Raw genomic sequence first — 12,156 nt, 5'->3', positions numbered from 1 at the left:
ATCATTCTATATTGGATATTTAATTGCAAACACTAGTTTGATAACATGGTAAAATGTAATCTTTAGGAAATCTCAAAAAGTATATGCACTTTTAATAATGTATATATTATAATGTTTTAATGCCTAAATTCACTTGTAGCATTTAAAATGATTTTGGATTAAATTAAATAGGATCGGAGGTAAGCCTTCTGCAGTCTTGTGAACGCACGTATGGCGGTTCCCGAAAGCCAGTGATTATAGTGTACAAAGTTTTTGGACCCACTTTATATTAAGTGGCCTTAACTACTATGTACTAACATTTATATTACTAATTTGATACAATGCACTTATTGTGTACATACATGTTTTTACATTGTACATACATTTTAAAAAATACCTGCATGTAATTACACCTGTAATTAATTTCTGTAGTTACATTTATAATTTATTTATAAATGATGACAATTTTTGGCTTGAAGGGTGAGTAAATTATGAGATCATTTGCATTTTTGGGTGAACTGTATCATTGCATCCCTGACGTTGACTGAGGCCCCAGACATTTGGGTTGAGGGTGGTGGGTTGGTTTTTGTCTAGGGTGAATACTTTAGCGGCAATTACTTTCAATCCATTCAAGACAAATTTGTGAGATTTCCTCTGCTGTTATCACAGTTTCTCTGTTGGCTGAATTTGCATAGTGCAAATAATAGGCTGCCATTTCCTCCTGCTCCTGACAAGTAGTCCTTAATGAAACAGCGAGAGACTTCCTACTCAACGCCTTCTAAAAATGTACCATTTGCCAACTGAGTTTGCCATTGATTTGTTGTTACTTCTGTAATACTGTTACTACACATAGCTAGAGGTTTACATTTTCAGAAAACATGTTGGTAACACTTTACAATAAGGTCCATTAGTTAACATTAGTTAACTACATTAGTTAACATGAACTAATAATGATCTTATAAAGCATTTATTTATCTTTGTTAATGTTAATTTCAACATTTACTAATGCATTATTAAAATCTTGTTAATGCACTGTGAACTAACATGAACAAACCATGATCAGCTGTATTTTTATTAAAAAATGTTAAAGGGTTAGTTCACCCAAAAATGAAAATTCTGTCATTAATTACTTACCCTCATGTCGTTCGACACCCGTAAGACCTCCGTTGGCACAATGGCACTTTACACTCTCAAGACCCTTAAAAGGTACTAAAGACGTCGTTACAAAGTCCATCTCACTACAGTGGTTCTAAAATAACTTTATGAAGCGCCGAGAATAGTTTGTTTTTGTGCACAAAAAAACCCTAAATAACGACTTACATAGTGATGACGATTTCAGAACAAGGCATCATGAAGCTTCGAAGCGTTATGAATCAGCGAGCCGAATCAGCGGTTTGAATCGCCAAATTTCAGCAGTTTGGCGGTTTGACACGCGATCCGAATCATGATTCGGCTCACTGATTCATAACGCTTCGAAGCTTCATGATGCCTTGTTTTGAAATCGTCATCACTATGTAAGTCGTTATTTAGGGTTTTTTTGCGCACAAAAACTATTCTCGCCGATTCATAAAGTTATTTTCGAACCACTGTAGTGAGATGGACTTTGTAACAACGTCTTTAGTACCTTTTGAGGGTCTTGAGAGTGTAAAGTGCCATTGTGCCAATGGAGGCCTTTCAGAGCCATCAGATTTCAACTAAAATATCTTCATTTCGGTTCCGAAGATGAACGGAGGTCTTACGGGTGTCGAACGACATGAGGGTAAGTAATTAATGACAGAATTTTCATTTTTGGGTGAACTAACCCTTTAACAAAGATGAACAAATACAGTAACAAAATGTACTGCTTGTGTTAGTTAATACATTAACTAATGTTAACTAATGAAACCTTATTGTAAAGTGTTACCAAAAGGTTAAGTTGCTATGGGTGTTTGATGCCACTGTGGTTGTTAAGGTGGGTTTTTTTTTTTTAGTATGTTGCTATGGTGTTCAGCATGGTTGTTAAGTAATTGATGCTCTAGGCCATAGGTGTCCAACCCTGCTCCTGGAGGGCCACTGTCCTGCAGAGTTCAGCTCCAACCCCAATTGAACACACTTTTATAATGGCTGGATGGATGTACTTTTTTGGGCTTCAAATTTTGGGCAGCCATTATAAAGCTTGGAAGAGCCAGGACATTTTTAATATAACTCAGATTGTATTTGTCTGAAAGAAGAAAGTCATATACACGGCTTGAGGGTGAGTAAATCATGGGGTAATTTTGGTATACTACCCCTTTAAAATATCTGATTTCTCTGGATTTAAACATTATTGGAAACATCTGGCATAATTTTAAGGGGTCGTGAACTGTGTTGTTTTATTGTTTTATGTTTCCTGGAGTGCACTTATAATGTTAGAATGCTTTTTACATCAAAAATTGTCATACCATATAAATAAAAGGCATTTTTCCATACGCTGATTTTAGACCTCTGGTTTGAACGTTCCTTAAAGGGGCGTGTCCGCTGGGAGACTTCTGTGTAAACACCCACTGCTGTGATTGGCTAACGTCTTTCCATTTGAAATAGCTAAGTGTTACTCTCTTTTAGTGCGTTTTTACTATTACAGCTCTCATCGGTTAACTAATCATGAAAAGTGTTGAATTACATTTAGATCTATGGCAATATATTCAGATTGTGACATGAAAGGTTGCAATGATGATCATTGTAGCCGATCACACACGTTGAGCGCATGAAAGCAGTGATCTTGTCATTGCAACTCATTTTCTGTACAATGAACGAATGCTTTCATCTTCACTTACAGTGCAAATGTGATATATTTAAAGGGTTAGTTCACCCAAAAATGAAAATTCGGTCATTAATTACTCACCCTCATGTCGTTCGAAACCCGTAAGACCTCCTTTCATCTTCGGAACACAAATGAAGATATTTTTTGTTGAAAGCTGATGGCTGAGAAAGGCTTCAGATAGGCCTCCATTGGCATTCAGTACATTTACACTCCCAAGACCCATAAAAGGCACTTAAAACGTCGTTACAAAGTTCATCTCACCACAGTGACTCTACAATAATTTTACGATGCGACGACAATAGTTTTTGTGCGAAAAAAAATCTAAATAACGACTTTATTCAACCTCTTCTTGTCTTCCGTGTGTGCCTTCACGACGCATGCGCGAGAATATTACGTAGCGCCGGGGTTCGGGAATCCATGAAATGCACACTTTAACCCCATTTTGAGAACTACGCCGAGACCTAAAGCACGATCAATGTAGAATTCAACAGCTTAGATATGCGCGTCTTCCTCTGCTTGTCAACAAATCGCTTCTGGGTCATGTGTCCGAACGCCGGATCTGTGTCATATTCTCGCGCATGCGTCGTGGAGGCACACGCGGAAGACAAGAACAAGTTGGATAAAGGTGTTATTTTGATGTTTTTTTGCGCACAAAAACTATTGTCGTCGCTTCGTAAAATTATTGTAGAGTCACTGTGGTGAGATGGACTTTGTAACGACATTTTAAGTGCCTTTTATGGGTCTTGGGAGTGTAAATGTACTGAATGCCAATGGAGGCCTATCTGAAGCCTTTCTCAGCCATCAGCTTTCAACAAAAATATCTTCATTTGTGTTCCGAAAATGAACGGAGGTCTTACGGGTGTCGAACGACATGAGGGTGAGTAATTAATGACAGAATTTTCATTTTTGGGTGAACTAACCCTTTAAGAGATTTGTTGAATAAAACGGGAGTCAATGATAAACGCGTCACTGATAAACTCTCCTGTTTGATTGACAGCTCCAGCACGTGCTGCTCAAACGATTGCAAAGGGAGCTTTTATTGATCACTTGAATTGAATCACCGTTAAATAACAGATTGTTTTCATCCTACTAGGAGGATGAAACAACGCAAGTTGACTTTAAGTCACTGGTTTGATTTACTGACACAGACAAAGAACATCTGACTACATGAATCCTTACATATCAGATCAGGCATTTACTTAGATTAGAATGAACACAGTTACTTACATGTTGCATTACTGTCGAGCCCAGGCACTGCACAATATTTTGTAATCCTCAATGGCATGTTTATTGCTTGGTAGCTCGATCTGCTTTAACACCACATAGGCCTATGTTACTTAGGCTACTTATTTTATTGCATGTCATGCGCGAATCGGTGGGCGGTGCTAAACAGGCAATGATAAAGTAGGCGTTGATCTTCTTCTACAGAGGTGGTGTTTGCCTCCCTTTGACGTCATAGATCCCCACTTTGAAAAACCTGTCATTTGCCTGGCCTGGTGTCTATAAAAGCTTTTATTGGACTAACAAGGACGTTTTCAGCTCTGAAACTTACAGGATAGTTTATATATATATATGTCAAAAACTCAAGGAAAATTTGAAATCTCAGTTCATGTACACAAATCAACAAAATGTATAACATTGTTCTAGATATTTTTATCCAAAAATCTTGCATGTTGTGCCTTTTAAACTAAACAAAAGTTTTTCCTTAGCAACTACATTAAATAAATGCAAGAAAATAAAAAAATTTAATTTAATTTCAGTTAATGTTTGTTTTATTTTGAAGTAATGAAAATAATAATACATTATTATGGTTTTAATTTTAGTTACAGATGATAACCCTGGTCCCAGGTCAGGGCTCTCTGTACTTCGTAGGTAATAATGTCTCAAGGAAATGTGGTTGGGATTTTCAGACCTGCCCTTCCTCCACTGAAGGACACGGCAGACGGTGAATGAGTGAGATCATCGCCCCACCCCCTTCACGGCATTGTGTTTCAGTGTTTTGCTTTCATATGTGATAAGATACGTCGGTTAGAGTTTTGTAATGCCACAGGCAGCTCATTAGCATATGGAAAGCTTTAGGTCATTTAACCTACTTTTCTTTAAACTGGCTGGATGCAACATCATGGCACGCTGCCATCTAGTGGATGTCCATGGCTAATGGTGATAGCCGTTATGTCCTACTTTCAAGTATTTTTTTACAGCAGGTCAAACAGCTATGAGCAGTGCAGTATAACCTATGTTTACTTGTTCTGTTTAATGAGGGTTTGAGATGCTCCAGTCAAACTTGTCTGAAGAGCAGACGTGTTTCTTATCTCTGAGCTGGCTTTCATCTTTGACCTTTGACCCATATGCACTAAATACTTCATTGAGTTTAAAGGCACTATGTAAGGTTTTTGGATTCAAATATAGATACATTGTTATATTTGGATTAACAACTAGAACAATGTTATATATTTTGTTGACTTGTGTATTACATTATCCCAGATGTTTCCAAGAATGTCTAAATCCAGAGTAATAAGCAATTTTATCCAGAACAAGGACCGTGCCCGTCCATTGCCTATCCATGACATCATACCCGCGTTACCCTCGATTTCCGAAACCATGGACACACCAAAGACAGGGGAGCAACTGATTGGACACACATTCATCGACAGAAAACGAATCATTGTTATATAGCTCAAAAGTAAGTCTTATTGTTTAAATCTAATTTTCTTTATTTACCGCGTATACCATGTTTTACCATGCCTTATATCAATTTAGCTTACTGCATTGTGCAACAATTGTCTCATAGTAGCTGCCGAGCGAGCACACAGAGTTGCATTATAACAACTTTTCAACACACTCAAATGTATCTAATATGATAAAACAGCGCTGTTACCTCACATACGCCTGACCGGAAGAAGCGGAAGCGGTCATCTGCGGCATAATAGAAGCTCCACAAAATCAAGGTGTCAAAAATCTATGCTTTTGTTTTGAATAACCGACCTCTAGTGGCGAAAAATTACATAATGTGGCTTTAAATAGTGTTATAATTCAGATAGGTAAATCGTCTTTTTATGATTCAGACAATTTGCTAAGATCTTCGACATTAAAATGCCATTTATATCAAATGTCTGTATGATTTTGAGCTCTATAACATTTTAAAACAATATACTTGTGTTGTAATGTGATTGTGTCAGATTTGCGTAAATATGCTCTGGGCAAGCTCACACATAAACATTATTACTTGATTATTTAACAGTAACTAACCTAAATGGATAAAGTGAAGGATTTGAGAGTGAGTGAAGTCATATACCATATATATCTCAACAACACACAGTGTTTAAAGATCGCGTGTTGCAAGATCAAATGAAACTGTCAAGCAGTCTGTACTTTGCTCTAGTAACACCATCATTAGTGTTGCAATCGAACACTTTACATGTCAGACACCACTTATTCTTCCCCTGGCCACATTTTTTTATTTTCATTGTAGCTTGTTTACTTGTTAAATTTCTGTAGGCTCTGAATTCTCCCCTTATTGTCTTCAGAAACAGGTCTGGTCTGGGTCAAGTCAACACTCACACTCATTCAGGGTCAAGTCTGTGTAAATATGCATGTTTAAAGCTTGATACAGTTTTGTCAAGTCAACTTTAGTATTGTTTTGACACAGTTGCCAAGGTCACACTGCTGGCCTGACTCACAGAAAAGATTATCTCAGAATTCCCAAAACAGAGAAACTGTTTGACTGTCGTTGCTGTAGTAATGCACCACTGATGTGTGGTTTGCCAAGGCTGGTCAAATACTGTATAATAGGCAAGCACAATATATCATATATATGGTTATTGGTCTTTATTTTATTTATTATTACTTTATATTATATTTTTTTATTTTGTATTATTATTATTATTATCATATTATTCTATTTAATGCTTTTTAGCCTTAATTTACAGATATTGAGAGGCAAGTGTGGGAATGAAGAATTTGAGCCTTGCTCCCTGTGTACTTACAGCTCGTCTGTTGAGAGCAAACACTTTTGTGCCACGACTCTTGACAGTAACTGGCAATTTTATTGGCAAATCTTCAAAATGTATTCGAGACTTACAGTAAGATGCCATTACACTTAATTTCAGCAGCTCTCTACTACCATCTGATTGGCTCTTTCCCAAAGATTCCCATTCATATCCTTATGGCAGCCGTCTGTGCATGTGTTGCGATGCACATTTGCGTTTCCCACATGTCCTCTCATATTCTTTCTGCTGAGTCATGAAAACCTTTTGTGTCCTTGAATAAACAGAGAATGCTTTAGGCTTCAATAACCAGGTGCAGAATCACCACTTTCAATTGACTTGATCATAGCAAGATTTTTAATACAGTCTATAGTAGTCTATATATAATCTAAATGCTGTATTAAAAATCTGTTTTGGCTTTGTTCTTTTATATTAGCTTGTAAATGCTGTCATTTCTTTTGACTTTGGTGTGCAGGTAATGTATCTACTAAATATACTTTGACTGTAAAATATGTAGTATAAAGTTTGGTGTGTGTGTGTGTGCGTGTGTGCGTGTGTGCGTGTGTGCGTGTGTGCGTGCGTGCGTGCGCGTGTGTGTGTGTGTGTGTGTGTGTGTGTGTGTGTGTGTGTGTGTGTGTGTGTGTGTGTGTGTGTGTGTGTGTGTGCTTAACTGTTCAAGAGTAGTCACCCTGTTCTGAACTCCAGCTCATGTCAAACTAAAGTAGCAGTCCGTGACATTAAACCACCTTGACATTCTCTGTTTGACTTTGAGAGAGAGAGAGAGAGAGAGAGAGAGAGAGAGAGAGACGGAGAGAGAGAGACGGAGAGAGACAAAGAAAGAAAGAAATTGTAGTTGGGAAAAGTTACTGCTGCAAGACTTTGGCACAGATCATCGTTTAAGCAAAACCATTATCTTTTCTTTTTTTACTTTGACAAAAAATTTTTACACACACACACACACACACACACACACACACACACACACACACACACACACACACACACACACACACACACATATATATATTAGGGCTGTCAAAAGATTAATCGCGATTAATCGCATCCAAAATAAAAGTTTGTGTTTACATAATATATGTGTGTGTACTCTGTTAATTATTATTTATATATAAATAAACACACAAATGTGTATATATTTAAGAAAAATATATTATTTTTATATACAAAACATTTATATTTATATATATTATAGATTATATAAATGTATATAAAGTATATACATGCAAATATTTCTTAAATATTTAAGATTTATGACAGAATTTATAATTTATAAATTATAATTATTTATTTATATATATATATATATATATATATTAATAAAATTATTAATTAAAAAAATCATGATAATTTTTTTATTTGTTTAAATATTAATTATATATATTGTGCACTTCTGCAGTTTGTACTATTGTATGCATGATATTTTTTTCTGTTGCATTAAAAGTATTGTGTATAATAATGCATGTGTTGAGATAGTTGGGCTGCTTCTCTGTCTTTACCCCTTACACTTACTAACACACTGAACAGCTGTTAAACTCCTAGATTTATCTCCGAGGCAGTTCCCCTGAGGCTGTCTAACTTCCTGCCTAACACACGCCCCCCAAAAACCCTGATCTGCAGCCCGTTCTGAGAAAAGTACTGTAAGTCCCACATGTTTTTTCATGAAAAGAGAAAACTGATCCAGGGTCAGGAGGACAGAAACAATGAGCGCTGAAGTCAACTGGCCCGAGAGCAATTCAGTCTATGTTTAGTGAGGGGCCATGTGACTGGTGTCATCAGCATGCCAGACATGGCTGGGCTGTGTCCGCGTTTGCTCACTGCCTCCTCCCTCGTCTTTTGCACTCTCTCTCTCTTCCTCTCATAATCACTCGTTCGCTTGAACGCCGTGTCCAATCTTGAAGGAGTGGAAAATGTAAGTTTGGGCAAGCGAACGGAGTGCCCGTGGCTGCAGCACCATGAGTGAGTTTCTTCTTTACTTTCTTTGGACTTTTGCTTACTGTCAGATTTTTCTCGGTTTTGTCTAACTGTAGGCTGAGATTTTGTGTAGCTGTCCATCTGTGCTTCAGTGTAAAGGCTAAGTTGTTGGTCTTTAGGGTTCGTTGAACTGTGACTTTGTAAGTTGGCAAAAAAACATTTGAAACCATATTTTTTCAAATGCCGTCAAAGAGAGATTTTGTTTAGATATTTTCTGTAAGATTCTTTGTCTTACTTTTAGGGATTATCTATCTATCTATCTATCTATCTATCTATCTATCTATCTATCTATCTATCTATCTATCTATCTATCTATCTATCTATCTATCTATCTATCTATCTATCTATCTATCTATCTATCTATCTATCTATCTATCTATCTATCTATCTATCTATCTATCTATCTATCTATCTATCTATCTATCTATCTATCTATCTATCTATCATCTTTGATTCTATCAATCTTTGAATCTATCAATCTTTGAATCTATCAATCTTTGAATCTATCAATCTTTGAATCTATCTATCATCTTTGAATCTATCTATCTATCATCTTTGAATCTATCTATCTTTTAATCTATCTATCTTTTAATCTATCTATCTATCATCTTTGAATCTATCTATCTTTGAATCAATCTATCTTTTAATCTATCTATCTTTTAATCTATCTATCTATCTTTTTATACATCTATCTATCTTTTTATACATCTATCTATCTTTTTATCTGTCTATCTGTCTGTCTGTCTACAATACACACATAAAGTGGGGTTTAAAAGTCTGGCTTCACATTGAAAATCTGCCATTCAAAGTCTACATTAAATCCTGTGATTTAACAACCACTTAAAAAGATGATGTAAAATAGATAAGGACTATATATGTTCTGGCCAGTATTTTTAAAACAATAATCAAATAAGCAAATATGTATCATTGACTATGTTACTTTGAACACTGAACATGTCAAATGAGTTCATGACTCAAGTTTGCCGCTTTACAAAGCAAATGTGTTTGTGTGTGAGAATTTTATAGTATTATTTGGTATATAATGTAAATATTAGTATTATACTACTATATATATTAGTTTCAGCTTGTCACTGAAAGTGTTTTATAATATATCCTATTCTAATAACATTTATAATACATTTTTACATTTATAATACCCCACCGTTAATGCATGTAGTTAATGTTCTTATTGAAACACAGAGTCTTTAATGGTGAAGGAGACTGGAAGGACAGCATGATTTCACTAGTGCTGTTGCTGTAAAAATACAAGCCGGAAATAATCACTGGTCATCCACATCCAGCACACACACTCACACAGGCAGTCACTTTGCAGGGCAAAAGGACACTATATTTTTCAACACATATCTGTCTCCTGACCATAAAAGAGGAAACCAGTATAACTTGTTGATTGTTGTCAGGAATTTTTTATTTTTCTTAGTTTCACGTACGGTAATGGTTTAATAGAGTGTGTGCAATGCAGTGTTATTTTTATAATTTCAGCAAAGTCCTGGCAGGTTTTGACCTGCTCTATTTTCTTTTATTTTTTTGTCAGTTGGCTCTAAACTGCTCTATAGTCAGATTTAAACAGAATGAAACCTTCACCTGTATACAGATTTTCTTTTCATCAATCTGAAAAAGTGCATACTGTTTTCCCTGCACTTGTACAGATGCGATTTCCATTCTCAGTCTGTTAATGTGGCAGATGTGTGTTCATGTCATTCTGTACAATACGGAATAAGTTTCCCTCTCATGGGCCCCATGCTTTCCAGGGTAGTGTAGAGAAGACTGCCTGAGCCATACAACTCTATCTTAGCAGGGTGCTACAGTACAGTAGGGAAGTCTGTGTAACCCTTTAGTAAACCCTTTAATAGTAAGACCTTTAATGGGGTCCTATTATGCTTTTTCACTTTTTCAACTTTAGTTGGTGTGTAATGTTGCTGTTTGAGCATGACAAACATCTGCAAGGTTACAAAGCTCAAAGTCCACTCCAAAGGGAGATATTTTATTTAACAGAATCCACTTTGCAAAAACTATGGCTCGTTTGGACTACAATGTGTTTTTTTGTGTGTTTTTTCATGTTCCTCATTTAAATTATCCCTGCCCACGTAATAAGCGAAAAAGGATACGAGGCCTGGTTGAGCTGCATTAGAAAAGACAGTGTTGTCGCTATGCCAAAGAGACGCTGTTTTTTCCAGCCTGTTTCCAAAACACAATTGTTTGACCTTCCTAAGGCTGATAAACTTGGAGTGGTTAAAATGTGTTTTAAACACTGTTCCTGAACATTATAACCCCAACAGTTATCTGTGTGTTACACATTTTACGAAGAACAGCTTCCAGAACCTAAGAGAGTACAATGCAGGCTACGCACAAAAGCTTCTCCTAAAATGGAGCAGTTCCCACTTTGTCAGGACTGTTGTTTGTGGATCACAACTTGGAAGTATGTCTTATTATTTCTAGTTGCGTTTTATACTAACAGTTCCAATTATACGTTGTATATTGTTGCAATGATGTAAACAAAGCTTTGCCTCCGCTCACCTGCTAGCTAACATTAGTGTTGATAAAGTGTTTACTGTAGCTTTAGTTAGACCACCGCCCCTTAGGAAAATTAACCATGGTTTTGTGATGGCATATTTTTTTCGACAAATATCATGATTAAATGCTGTATAACATCATATCTAAAATGTATGAGAAAATTACAACAACAACAAAAAAAACATACCTCTCTGAAAAGTCCTGTGAAATCTGTGCTTGCACAGTCTGTGCATGAAATATGTTCTGGACAATACTCAGTCTGAATCAGGCTTGAATTGGTTTGAAATTGACGGCATCCTTAATATTTACATCTCAGTGCAGCTTGCGGTTATGGCAAGGAATCAGGTTTCCCACACACACTGCTAAACCAGTGCCAATCACAACACACTGGACCAGCTAACCAATCACAGCACATTTCGTATTTCGGAAGGAGGGGTTTCATCGAAACTGGAACTATACGGCAAGTTCGAAATAAACTGGGGAGAGAGGTGCTATAATAATGTAAAGTATTTGAAAAATAATCTTGTCAAAAAGAAAATCGAGACTTCCTAAAAGGGCATAGAAGGCCCCTTTAATAAACTTTTTTAAACGGACCTGCCATGAGCTCAGAGATCTGTACAGCGGTGATGTGTTTCTATAGAATCCTGGGAGATTTATTAATTAAATTTTACTTATTTATTATTAATTTTATTAATTTATTGTTTTTAGCGCCATGTTCTGGTAAACTTCTAGAAAAACTACACTTCCCACAATCCTCAAGAGAGATCCACCAATCAAAAGAGATCCACCATCAATATTGTATCTTCCTATGCTACCCTATATACGCACTACTTAAATATTTTAATGGAATATTTAGCAATAAACATTAAATATAGTGTTATTATGTTGTTT

General features: G+C 36.2%; 1 protein-coding gene across 2 annotated transcripts in view; it reads left to right on the top strand.

Annotated features, from left to right (window-relative positions):
• Positions 1-12,156, top strand: part of trak1a (trafficking protein, kinesin binding 1a) — a 105,499-nt gene that overhangs the window by 35,453 nt on the left and 57,890 nt on the right. The window contains exon 1 of one of the 2 annotated variants that reach the window (XM_079836885.1): positions 8,520-8,718. The exons of the other annotated variant lie outside the window; for it this stretch is intronic. Coding sequence (XP_079693011.1) covers positions 8,715-8,718 — 4 coding nt within the window. The 5' untranslated portion in view covers positions 8,520-8,714. Of the gene's footprint in view, positions 1-8,519; positions 8,719-12,156 lie in introns of those variants that run through there. 2 annotated transcript variants of the gene reach the window in all.

Source organism: Gobio gobio, assembly GCF_949357685.1.
Source record: "Gobio gobio genome assembly, chromosome: 15".
NCBI lineage: Eukaryota > Metazoa > Chordata > Actinopteri > Cypriniformes > Gobionidae > Gobio > Gobio gobio.
The sequence above is the reverse complement of the archived record's forward strand: the minus strand, read 5'-3'. Positions and strand labels throughout refer to the sequence as shown.